Here is a 13,345-nt window from a genome sequence, read left to right on the forward strand (position 1 = left end):
GGGGCACGCTCCCCCAGAAGCTCATGTGGACGGGATTTGTTGCAATAACATGAGGGTTAATGATAATAATCCAGTGCACTGAGGTTCTCTTGCATGCAGGCAAGAAGAACCCCGAGTTGAGGTTAAGAGCAGTTTTTATACAGTTAAAGGGGTGAACTAGAGAAACAGTGACTAGGCACAATATGATTGGTGGAGCAGTGTGACTTTTATACTGATTGGTCTTTGGGGAATGAGGTGGCAAGGACCTCCCTTGTCTGTAAGTGTCAAGGGTTGGCCTGTCTACATGCTCTGTGCCTTCCCCATCCCCAGGTGGGTTTCCTTCTTTGTGGTCTGAGGAATGTTAATCCCTTCTTCCTCTGAATGTTAATCCCTCAGGGTAATCCAGCAGGTATCCTGGACTAAGGAATATGCTCCTCCCAGGGTGTGTCCTGGGGCAGTTAATTTTTAAGTTTAACAGAATTCCTACAGTACATAGTACACATTAATGAGTTCTGTGTTTTGGAATTGTATTCTAAAGCTTGGTTATTTCTAACCATTTTTATTGCATCCAAATCTTATTCCCTTTCTTTCCTTCCTCTATTACTCTTCTGATGTATTTGTTTGGTAGTTAAGAACTTAATATGTCTGTGTGAATGCTAACTTGTCTGCAATATCCACAGTTCTTTTTTTTTTTTTTTCATTTTTTTATTGGATATTAATATCCACAGCTCTAACTTCTACTTTTAAAAGACTTTATATGGAAAATATCTAACTAGATAAAACTAAGAGTAATTAGTGAATTTTGTAATTTTTTGTAATAATCAGTTTTCTAATCAGTATTCAGATTTTTTTGAAGTGTCTGCTCATTTATTTTATAGTTTGGATCAAGATCTAAACATGGTTCATAAAACTGCAGCTGGTAAATGTCTCTTTATCTTTTATTTTATTTATTTTTGAGATAATCCATACTGGCCTTGAAACTCATAATTTAGCTAGGATTTAACTTGAACTAGTGAATATATTGTCTTAACCTCTTGAATACTGTGGAGGCTTGAGTCAACGTGTCTTTGAATCCTCAGGTTCCTTTTCTGTCTCTCTTTCCATGAAGAAACTAAGTAATTTGCTTTCTAAGGCTATTTGTGTTCTCTGCCTTCTACTTACTACAAATTGATAGAGTGAGAGACTTGATCAGATTGATTTTATAGTAACAATATTTCAGTATTCTTTCACTACACTAATATAAAATACATCGGTATAATTGTACATCCTGTCTGTCTATTATTATAGTACCATTTGTATAGAGTATCTACAGTTAAAGCTGGGAGTATTTTGCTTATTGATACTAAAATTCTTTAAAACTACCCAGGTACTGGTGGTGCACACCTTTAATCTTGGTAGTCCGGAGGCAGAGGCAGGCACATCTCTGTGAGGTCAGCCTGGTCTACAGAGTGAGTTCAGAACAGCCAGGACTACATAGAGAAACCCTGTCTCAAATAAACAAAAATTTTATAATTTTTTTGTTGGTTTTTTTTTTTTTTGTGTGTGTGTGTGTGTGTGTCTATTTTTCTTCATCCATGTTTAAGCATCTTAACTGGCAGAGGGAAACAAATGCTTATATTTACCTGTAAAGTTTTTATGGTATTGTCTCTACACTTTCTTGTCCATTTAAACATTGTTTTCTAGTCAGGCATGGTGATTCATTCATTCCTGTAATCCAGTACCTGTTCGGTTGAGGTGGCAGGATTGCCTTGAATTCATGGCCAGCTTGGGCTCTAACAAAATACCTGTTTCTATTTTTTGTTGTTGTTTAATAATTAATACTGTTTCTGTCATGTTAAGCCCTTTTTCTAACATTTGACCAAAAACATTCTCAACAAGGTTATCAGTGAACTTTGTGCTAATGCAGCCAACTATTTTGGTTTTCTTTTACTTCCTTAATTGCTTTTTCTCAGCCTCACCCTTCACAATGCTCATACATTCTTATATACTCACACATATAAGCACTTCATACCTACATACTCACTCAAATATATACACTATGTATTTCCACACGCTGTCTCTTATACACATAGACACTTTGTACTTAGAGTGTCACTCAAATAGACATGGCATACTTACTCATATACTCACTTGAGCACATAACACATACTATACACACTTCACTTTTCTTTCTCCCATTCTAGCTATTGAATTCAGAGTCTTGCCTAAGCTAGGTAAGCAGTTTAACTGTGTTAAGCCTCCAGATCTAATTTTATTTTTTAAATTAAATTGGTTGAGTGCTTGTGTGTACTCAACTCTGAAGATCAGAAATCTTGAAGAAATTAGTTCTACCATGTGGCTCCCAGAGATTTAGGTTGTTAGGCTTTGCAGCAAAGTGCCCTTTCCATGGAGCTATCTCATTACTGCACATTTCCTATAGGTTCATTCACTGTTGAGTAATTTTTCTGAAAAGCATGTGTGTGATTCTTTTTTGACCCTAGGCTGAATTGTACAGATGTTCCATCCTCTGTAGGAGGATTGCTATTAGTTGAGGTCAACCAAGGCTAAGACATAGTGAGACCCTGACTCCAAAAATAGAATAAATTATCTGTAAGCAGAATTGGAGTTTCGGGTTTTTTTTTTTTTTTTTTCTAATTATTTATTTGTTTAATGTGTATGAGTACACCATTGCTCTCTTCAGACACACCAGAAGAGGGCATCGGACCCCATTGCAGATGGTTGTGAGCCACCGAGTGGTTGCTGGGAATTGAACTCAGGACCTTTGGAATAGCAGTCAGTGCTCTTAACTTCGGAGACATCTCTCCAGCCCAGAATTGGAGTTTTCTAGAGCAGCTATATATTCATAGTAAAAATTAAACAAGGAAATATGTTAAATTTAAAATTATTGCTGTGTTGTTGGGTGTGGTGGTACATGTCTGTAAACCTAGCATTAGAAGTCGAGGCAGGAGGATTGCTAAGAGTCTTAGGTAGCCAGGGCTACCTTGTTAGACCCCATCTCAAAAACAGCAACAGAAGTACTGTTTTGCATCATTAGATCATTTTAACTACATAAAATATGGCTGGGTTTGGGGATACCACCTATGTCTGAAACACATTTATGGGGGCAGGAGGATGCCTGGTCTACATATCAGTTTATGGTTTGGTGTTTTTTTTTTTTTTTTTTTTTTTTTTTTTTTTTTTTTTTTTTTTTTTTTTTTTTTTTTTTTTTTTGAGATAGGCACTTATTTTGTTTGGCCTTGACTAATTTTTTTTTAAACTGTAGGTTGAATATGTCATCTAATATGCACACTGGCATTAAAATCACATTGCAAACGTGTTCTATAATTAGTAATTTAGAAATAATAAAATTTTAAGTGAGGGGAATAATTTTATTTTTTCTTTCTCTCTTTCTCTTTAGGTGGAATGAACCTTACTTGTTGACTGGTTGCTGACTGGATTCACTTGAAAAAAGAATCATTTTTCCCTCTGTGAAAGCCACATAGTGGCATATTTAATTCAAATCCAGGGATCACAACTTTTGATTTTTCTGGAGGGACATACCACTATATCAAATAAACTTGACATTACAGCCAAAATGGTGCTGTCCCAGAGACAACGAGATGAACTGTAAGTTTCTCTTGTTTTCTGCTATTTAAAAACCTCTTAGAATAATAAACTAGGCATGATTTACTTACTGTACAGAGGGTGGTAGAGACAAGGTTATCCATCCTGTGCTACTTTGGAAGTTCATGGCCAGCTCAGAGCTACCTGAGACCTTGTCAAAGAGATGGGGGAAGGAACTAGGGTGGGAGCGAAAGTGTTAAGATGCAGTCTAGAGAAGTCCCAAGTTTAAAATATTTTTACCATGTCTGCTATATTAGTGTTAACACTGTCTTGGTTTCAAATTTGGACCTTCTTTGAGCAAGGAATTAATTATTTGTCATGTTTTAGTTTAAAAGCAGAATGAATGATTAGATTAGTTGGTAAGTTTTATTCTTTTGAAAAAAATCTCTTAAGATTTATTATACTCAAAGGAAGATACACACTGCTGTAGGTAGCTCTTCTAATTAAAAAAAAAAGTCACTTGTATAGTTCGTATAGATCTTTAATCCTAGCATTCAAGAAGCAGAGAAGTCACTGAATTTGAGGTCAGCCTGGTCTACATAGTGAGTTCCAGGCTATCCAGAGCCACAGTATCTCAAAAAAGCAGAACAAAAAAGTAATTACTTAATTTTAAGTAGTTATATGGTGTGTGAATATATACATATTTGTGTGCATGTGTGTTGGGGTTGCATGCTTATGTGCAGGTGGAGCCACTGTTACTCTGCAGCTTTACTTTTTGAGATAGTATCTTTTACTATTACTGAGCAGTTTGGCCAGGCTGGCTGGCTGGGACTCCTCAGCACTGGGATTATAGGCAGATGCCACCAAATCTAGCTTTTGTGTAAGTGTGGAGGGAATCTGAACTCAGGTCCTAATACTTGAATGGCAAGCAGTTAACCCACTGAGCTATCTCCCTAGCTTGTTCGTTTTAATCTAGGATTGGTCTAGGATGTTATAAAAAATGAACTCCTTTTCTTTGCCATAGTGTCTATTTGTCTTTTATCAGTAAAGAATGGTTTAAGCAAAGAATCATCATTGGACATTAAATCTAGGGGAAACTATCAATAAGGAACAAGAAATATATGCATGTTCCTAAGTGTCTCTACACAAATTGAGAAGAAAGAATAGATAAATCCAAACCAAGAAACACTCTATTATTAAAAAAGAAAAAGAGGGCTAAGAGGGTTGGCTCAGTGGTTTCAGAGTATGGAGTGTGTACTGTTCTTGCTAAGGACCTGGGTTCCTAGAATCCAGTGGGGTGGCTTATAATGTCTATAATTCCAGTTTTAGAGAATCCAATGCCTCTAACATCAGAAGCATACATACCTTTAATCCCACACTTGGGAGGCAGAGGCAGGTAGATCTCTTGAATTTGAGACCAGCCTGGTCTATGAAATAAGTTCTAGGACAGCTAGTATTGTTATATAGAGAAACCCTGTCCTGGAAAACAAAACCAAACAAAAAATTCTTGGTATGTGTGATTGAGAAAAACAATGGGCAGCATATCTATCTGCTACCTATTATATGCCACAGCAAAAAAAGTCTCCAGATATTGCCAGTGCCCCAGTTAAAAACCACTGATAAGGGGCTGAAGAGATGGCTCAGCAGTTAATAGCAAGCACCTCTTCCAGAGGTCCTGAGTTCAATTCCCAGCAACCACATGATGGCTCACAACCATCTATAATGGGATCAGATCTTTCTATTGGCATACAGGCATACGTACATGTAGAGCACTCATATGGTTAAAAAAAAAAAACAACAACAAAAGTAAAACAACAAAGCACTGATAGGTATATGCACACATAAACATCTTTTAGAAATCAGGATATCATGATTGTTATAATTCTATCCTATATATATATGTGGTTCTTTCTTATTTTCTATGTCCTAGTTGTATCTTCTTCTGTCATGATAACTGTAGTTCCGAACAGTAACATTAACTCATTTGATCAATCTTGAAACTACTATAAAAACCTGTCTTCCTGGAAAGAAACCTATAACCTATTCTGATTTCTCCCCTTATCCACCCTGGGCATGAAATACATTTGTAAGTTATTTGATTGATTGTTTTATTATTGGTATTCCTTTCTGTGAAGATTATTTTTCTAAAATAAAATTGTGTTTATTTATTGTAATTTTATAGGTTTTTGGCATCTTGTTTTGTATCCTATTATTATGTAGTCTTGCCTTGCCTGGAAATCTCTATATAGATCACCAGGCTACTCTTGGATTCATAGACATCAGTTATGCACACACACACACACACACACACACACACACACACACAAACACACACAGAGTATGTGTGTGTATAGTTGTACATAAATAATAATAAAACACATTTTTTAAAATGTGTACAGATAAACATTAAAATGTTCTTTGGCTGGGGAAACAGCTCCATTTGCAGAGTGCTTACTTAGTATGCATGAACTCATGATTTGGGCCCAAGCATCACACAAAGCCTGAACTGGACATAAAGGAGGATGAAGAAATTCAAGGTCATTTTGGCTACATAGGACGTTCAAGGCTAACTTGAGCTACACAAGACTTTGTTTCAAAAGTAAACAACTGGGTGCTATGTGAATACCTTTAATCTAGCATGAGGGAGACAGACAGGCAGGCTGGACTTCTGAGTTCTAGTCTAGTCCAGGGTTACATGGTAAAGCTTTTTCTCAGAAAACTAAGCAACTGCAACATACCTATTCAAAATCTTTACCAAGCTATAACCTCAATGTGTGTGTAGAAACAATTTATTGTTTTATAAAAATATGAGAAACTAGTATATTTCCATAATTCTTTATTAAATATATTTCATGTGCCTATGATTTGTATGGGTTTGTTCTTTTTGTCTGCATGTGCATTTGTGTACTATGTGTATGCCTCATGCCCAGTGGGGTCTTAAGATTCCCTGAAAGTGGAAATACAGATGGTTGTGAGCTGCCATGTGGGTGCTGAGCATGGAACCAGGTTCCTTTACAAAACTAATTGTTTTCAGCTCCTTTTTTGTTTTGTTTTGTTTGTTAATTGAGAGTAGGTGCTGAGTACAGACATAAGGCTGCTGGGTAAGCACTCAACCATTGGACTACATCTTTTTACATTTCTTTTTAATTTTGAGACAGTCTTACTCATTTCCTCAGACTACCTTTGCAGTCATTCTATAGCACAACAAGCAGCCCTTAAATTTGCAGTTCTTGTGTCTTAGCCTTTTAACCTAACCTATTAGACTTGGCTTATAAGTACTAGTAAAGAAAAGTTTTAATTACATGTATGCATGTGTGTCTCTTTGTGGGATATGAATGTCATTGTAAGTGCCCACAGAAGCCAGAATTATTGGATTTCCTGGAGTCTGGGGCTAGTAGAGGCAACTGATAGCCTTCCAATGTGGGTACTGGGGACTTCTTTCTTTCTTTCTTTCTTTCTTTCTTTCTTTCTTTCTTTCTTTTCAAGATTTATTTATTTTATGTTTGAGTACACTGTTGCTGTCTTCTGACATACTAGAAGAGGGCATTGGATCCCATTACAGATGGTTGTGAGCCACCATGTGGTTGCTGGGAATTGAACTCAGGACCTTTGGAAGAGCAGTTAATGCTCTTAACCACTGAGACATCTCTCCAGCCGTGGGGACTGCTTTCTGATCTGGAAGAGCGGTATATACTTAGAATCACTAAGCACCTCTTCAGCCCCTTATATGTATGTGTTTTAGGCTTTGCTTTTTTTCACTTAACATGTTTTAGAATTATTTCATATTAGTTCAAAGAGATCTCACCTTCCCTGCATGTATGTATGTTTGTGTGTATATATGTATGTAAAGAGAGCACATAATACTCCACTGTATATATACCTTAGTTTTTTTTTTTTTTTTTTAACCAGTCATCCATTTTTGGGACATTAAAAGTAATGCTATAGGGGCTGGAGAGATGGCTCAGTGGTTAAGAGCACTGACTGCTCTACCAGAGGTCCTGAGTTCAATTCTCAGTAACTGCATGGTGGCTCACAACCATCTGTGGGATCCAGTGCCTTCTCTGGTGTGTCTGAAAACAGCAACATTGTACTCATATACATAAAATAAATAAATCTTTTTTAGAGTAATGCTATAATGAATAGCCCTATGTATATGTACTTTTGTATTATTTGAGGTCTGCTTAGGTTTTGATGTGTGTGTGTGTTTTCAGTTATTTATATTTTATGTGCATGGATGGGTGTTGTACCTGTGTGTATAGGTGTACTCTGTGTGCATGGGTGTGTGTATCTGGTCTCTGTGGAGGCCAGATAACAGCATCTGGGTAAAAACTGTGCTCTTTCCATGTTTTCATAAGAGTCATTCTTCAGAAGTGCCTTACTGGCTAGAGAGATAGCTCAGTGGTTAAGAGCACTGGCTGCTCTGAGTTCAATTTCCAGCAATCATAGGGTGCCTCACAACCACCTGTAAAGTGATCTGATGCCCTCTTCTGGCTTGCAGGTGTACAAGCAGCTAGAACACTCACAGACATAAAACAAATAAACCTCTTTTTTTAAAGTGTACAATTTTACTGTACAATTTTAATCACATATTTCTATAATGCTGAAGCTATCTGGGTTTGATGCTTGTGGCTTGTATAGAAGAAAAGATCCGTTTTACCTCTGTTGCTATCCACATGTCAGAGTTACCACAGAGTCCTTTCTTTACTGCTATGCATCCCAGGCTGGGACATCTTTGAATGCTGGATTATAGGTAGATACACTGTATCTTTTTTTTTCTCTTTTTTAAAAATGTTTGAAGGCCTTCTCTATAATTTGTTCTTCTAAATAACCTTTAAAATTAAAATTTCAACATTAAAAACATTTTATTAATGAATGTGCTTTAAATTTGTTTTAACAAAGTTTTGAATGCCTTAAGTAGTAGTTTTTATTTTATAATGAAATTAAATGATATGGAAAAAAGTCCCATATCTCTCTTAAAGACCATAATTCTCACTTCTACCTCTCAAAATTTACTTGCTACTGTTTGGCATCATTGTAGCACTTTATTTTGAGTCATAGTCTCTCATTCTTTAGTCTAGGCTGGCTTGGCACACACTTCATATGTAGATCAGGCTAGTCTTAAATTCACAGCAGTCTGCCTGCCTTTGCTGTCATCAAAGGTGAGTGCTACTGTACTTGATTTTCTGTTTCACATGGCAGCTCACTGTCTTCTTAATTACAGTTCACAGTATTTGATGTCTTTATGACCTCTTTGGCCACCAGGTACATATGTAGTAAACAAGCATATATGAAAACAAAATACCCATACACATAAAACAAGTTTTAAAAAATAACAAGCCTCATTAGGCCTGGTGACTTGGAATTGTCCCATTGCTGGTTAGGCTGGAGGAGGTGATTCTTGAACTCACTACCCAGCTAGGTTGGCCTACTTGATAACTATGAGAGAGGACATCTCAAAGGGAAAAAAGAAAAAGAAAAATAGACAGCACCTATTAGGGTCTGCAAATCCAAAATAACCCAACTAAGCAAAAATGTCCTACAAAGTAAAATTTTTATTTGGGCTAGGTAGCAAAAACTGACTAGTTAGGGACAGACAGCAGCACAGACTCAGGAGGTGAGTCCCCAAATAAAATGTTACAGAGCTTTTAAGCTTGAAAACCACAAACATCAGTACCAGTTACATTTTTTCCACCAGTCAGAATTTTGGGATAGGGGACTTTGTAACTAAGGGTCTTACCTGTACCCATTGGTTGTGGAGGACTTGCCTCATCCTGTCTTAACTTGCCAACCAGGATGTCAGTTACCCAGGGAGGTCCTGGGAACTATTCAAAATGGAAATCTTATTCAAAATGGCTTCAATTTGGTTCCTCCTCACAGGAACAATACCTGTTGTAGTCCTGTACTTTCCGTATGCACGTGTGCACGCAATATTGTTGACATTAAGACCTCAAACTCCATTTACTGTGCCATAACACTTTGTTTCCTAGAAGACTTGATGCTATTCTAGAACACTGTATTAGAAGAATAGACAGACATGCTGAAGAAAAGAAAGGAAATGTTAAAACACACATATTTAGAAAAGTGAGAAAGTTGTAATTTCTGCATTTAGACTCCGACTGAAAAATGGTTATTGACTGAAAAGTGGTTATTTGAAAGAGGAATGAGAGCAAGTGATTGCTCAGATAACCCTAGAACAACCACCATATTTTATGGCTTGACCAGTCTGAGACTTAAAGTGTGTGTCAGTTTTAACTTGTATTGTAGATGATATTGAACATATAACTGTTCATTTTGGGTAAAAATTGTTCCATCAGCTAAGCATTGTGGCACTCTAAGGAAACTTAACAGGTTCAAGAAACTTAAGAAAATTCAGAAGGTCAGATCTGGTGGCACACACCTTTATATCCATTGCTCAGGAGTCAGGAATACTGTGAGTCTGAGGCTAGTCTGGTCTGCATAGTGAGTTCCAAGACAGCTAGGGTTTGTCTCAGAAACAAAACCACCACTGATAAAACAGAACAACAAAAAAACAGTTCTGTCAACAAATGGAACCTATATTTAGAAGATGTGCCAAGCTGGGCAGTGGTGGCACACGTCTTTAATCCCAGCACTTGGGAGGCAGAGGCAGGCGGATTTCTGAGCCTGGTCTACAGAGTGAGTTCCAGGACAGCCAGGGCTACACAGAGAAACCCTGTGTCGAAAAACAAAAACAAAACAAAAACAAACAAAAAAAGAAGATGTGCCAAGCTCTAGTGGTGCCCACCTTTAATCCCAGCACTCTTGAGGCAGAGGCAGGAATGAGTGCCAGGGCTATACAAAGAAACCCTGTTTCAAAAAGGGGGATGAGTTAAGTCTTCAGGTGTCCTAAAATAATCTTTCCTTTATTTATAGCTTAATTGTACTGTCAAAATCTTCCTGTGTTTAGTTAGCCTATCTAATCATCTTGTACACTTCTGATAATAAATCTTCTAAAAATATACTTTCAATGGGTGTGGTGGTATACACCTTTAATTCCAGCACTTTGGAGGCAGAGGCAGGCAGATCTCTGAGTTTGAGTTCAACTTGGTCTATTAAAGGGAGTTAGGACAGAATGAAAGAGAAGTATGAAAATACATTTCAAGCCACTTCAGTTTTGCTGCCTTTATAATTCTAAATGCCATTCTAAGATAATATATTGTTTGTAGCTTGTACATTTTTAGTTTGTTAAAATAGTTTAGAGTTATTTCTTTTGTTTGTTTTGGGGAGGCAGGGGTTCAAGACAGAGTTTCTCTCTAGCTTTTTAGCTGTCCTTGAACTCACTCTGTAGACCAAGCTGGCCTCAAACTCAGATCTGCCTCTGGAGTTCTGGGATTAAAAGCATGTACCTCCATTGGTACAAAGGTACAAAGGTACCTTTTATTATTCAAAGGTACAAAGGTATTGTATTAAAGGTACAAAGACCTTTAAATAAGGTCTTTCAGTGCCACTTAGTCCAAACTGGCTTTGAACTCACTATGTAGCCTGGGCTGGACTTAAACTCCAGATTCTCCTGACTCAGCCTCCTTAGTGCTGGGATTAAAGGCATGCACCACCACGGCATGGCATTTAGTGATATTTCTAATACTAAAATATTTACTATAGTATTTTTGGGAGGTGGTATTGTGCCTGAGAGGTATTTTTATGGTGTATGAATGTGTGTCTGCCTGGAGACAACACTCTTTACCTGTTCCTTTTGAATAGTAGGGTTACTTTCTGAGCCTGGAGCTAGAATATTTTAGCTAGTCAGGAAGCCAGCAAGCCCCAGACAGGTTCTTTCTACCTAGCTTGTACTAGATCTATAGACTTGGCATAGGACACTCAGCCTTTTACATGAGTGCTGGGACAGAAATAACCACTGAGTCATCTCTTTGTATTCTTAGTAGTTTTATTAAAAACATTTCTATGCAAAACTCAGTTCTAATCTCCAGTGTTTGAGTATGTTCATCAAATAGTAAGAGAAGGTGAATAAATGTCAACACTAGAGAAACTGATGGTTACTTTAACCAGTTGATATCTAGGTATGTATAGAAATAGATAGAGCTGTGGAGTACCCACAACTTAGAAGCAGAGCAGTAACTTAGAAACTTATACAATGTCAGGCTGGGACAGCTCAGAGGTGAGTCACTTACTGAGCTTGTACAGTGTTCTGAGCTCAGTTCCTTGCATCTCTCAAAATAAGAAAAAAGATAGATGCTCAAAAATAATACAGATAAATTGTGACAGTAGCTAAATGTTTTTGAGCTTTTGGAAGTGTGTCCATTTTATTTCCAGAAATATTTATATAATTTAGTACTCTTTTTAATAGATTTTAATAGCTGGGCAGTGGTGGTACATATCTTTAATTCCAGTACTCAGGAGGAAAAAGCAGCTGGATCTCTTGAGTTTGAGGTTAGCCTGGTTTACATAGTAAATTTCAGGGCAGCTAGGGTTACACAGAGAAACTGTCTTGGACCACCACCCCTCCTCAAAAAAAAAAGATTTTAATAAATGTAGTTTCTCAAATAGAAATGAGGTATGTTTAGGACTCATTTGAATTTTTTCTTTCAGAAATCGCGCTATAGCAGATTATCTTCGTTCAAATGGCTATGAAGAGGCATATTCAGTTTTTAAAAAGGAAGCTGAACTAGATATGGTATGCTTGATTTTATAATTATCAGTCTTTAATTATTCGTAGTATAGTTAATGGTTTAAGTTTTACTTAAGGTTCAGTAGTTAGGTCAGTTCAGCTATTCAAATTTTGCCATTTGTTCTTATTTAGTGTTGAGCTTATTAATTTTCTCACTTTTGTATAATCTAGTATTTAATAATGTTTTGTCTTAAAGATGTCATGGTTAAGCCATTTTTTAAAAGATCTTACCTTTTCTCCTCTAGAATGAAGAATTAGATAAGAAGTATGCTGGTCTTTTGGAAAAAAAATGGACATCTGTTATTAGATTACAAAAAAAGGTAAATAGTTCTTCTTAAGTCAGTTTATTCAATGTGTGCTTATAAATTTTCTGAAAATATTGCCATAATTACTAATCTGCTGATACTGATGTTTGATCTTGAAAAAAATACATTTTCTTTGCTTCATGAAATCTTTGGTTTTAAGGTCATTATTGATATACATTAGTTATACGGTCTAGAGGTTTGAACCTGCATTGTCTTGACTGAAAAAATTGATGCTTAAGGTATCATTTATGTCATTAGAACTATGCTTCTCAGCCTGTGTGTTGCACTGCACCCCTTTGGGGTTGAACATTAGATAGTTACATTATAAGTCATTAATTAACAGTAGCAAAGCAAAATTATACTTATAAAGTAACAACAAAAGTAGTTTTATGGTTGGGTGTCACCACAATACAACAAGGATGTGTATGGTAGAAGCATTAGAAAGGTTGAGAACCAATGCCTTGGAAGGACATAACTAGTTGTAACTGGAAAAAGAGCACTAAATGTGTCATACATGAGTCAGTCCTATCTCTGAGGGTTTTTTTTTTTTTTCTTTTAACTTGTAAGATGAAAGTAACATACTATTCCATTTCTAAAATACATATTCTTCACAGACAAAGTTAGAATAGATAACAAACATTATTCTAATATGAGGCCAGCTTTACTAAGCTCATGGACAAGAACCAATGCCTAGTAGATGCTCAGTAGATACTAGCTTTTTTTTCGTTAATATTACTACTTGTAGGATAAATAATAAACCATGGTATAGAAAATGAAAATTGTCTTTGATTGAATTAGTTCCAGCTAGGCATAGTAACTCCAGCCTGTGGGAACTGAGACAGGAAGATCCTAAGTTCTGGACTACCCTAAGCTT

The 13,345-nt window shown here is 36.6% G+C and overlaps 1 protein-coding gene across 1 annotated transcript in view; it reads left to right on the plus strand.

The window, feature by feature from the left end:
* Positions 1 to 13,345, plus strand: part of Pafah1b1 (platelet activating factor acetylhydrolase 1b regulatory subunit 1) — a 51,099-nt gene that overhangs the window by 21,632 nt on the left and 16,122 nt on the right. The window contains exons 2-4 of the mRNA XM_034504601.2: positions 3,377 to 3,585; positions 12,088 to 12,172; positions 12,412 to 12,486. Coding sequence (XP_034360492.1) covers positions 3,554 to 3,585; positions 12,088 to 12,172; positions 12,412 to 12,486 — 192 coding nt within the window. The 5' untranslated portion in view covers positions 3,377 to 3,553. The remainder of the gene's footprint in view (positions 1 to 3,376; positions 3,586 to 12,087; positions 12,173 to 12,411; positions 12,487 to 13,345) is intronic.

The sequence above is a fragment of the Arvicanthis niloticus genome, chromosome 6 (genome assembly GCF_011762505.2).
Source record: "Arvicanthis niloticus isolate mArvNil1 chromosome 6, mArvNil1.pat.X, whole genome shotgun sequence".
Taxonomy (NCBI): domain Eukaryota; kingdom Metazoa; phylum Chordata; class Mammalia; order Rodentia; family Muridae; genus Arvicanthis; species Arvicanthis niloticus.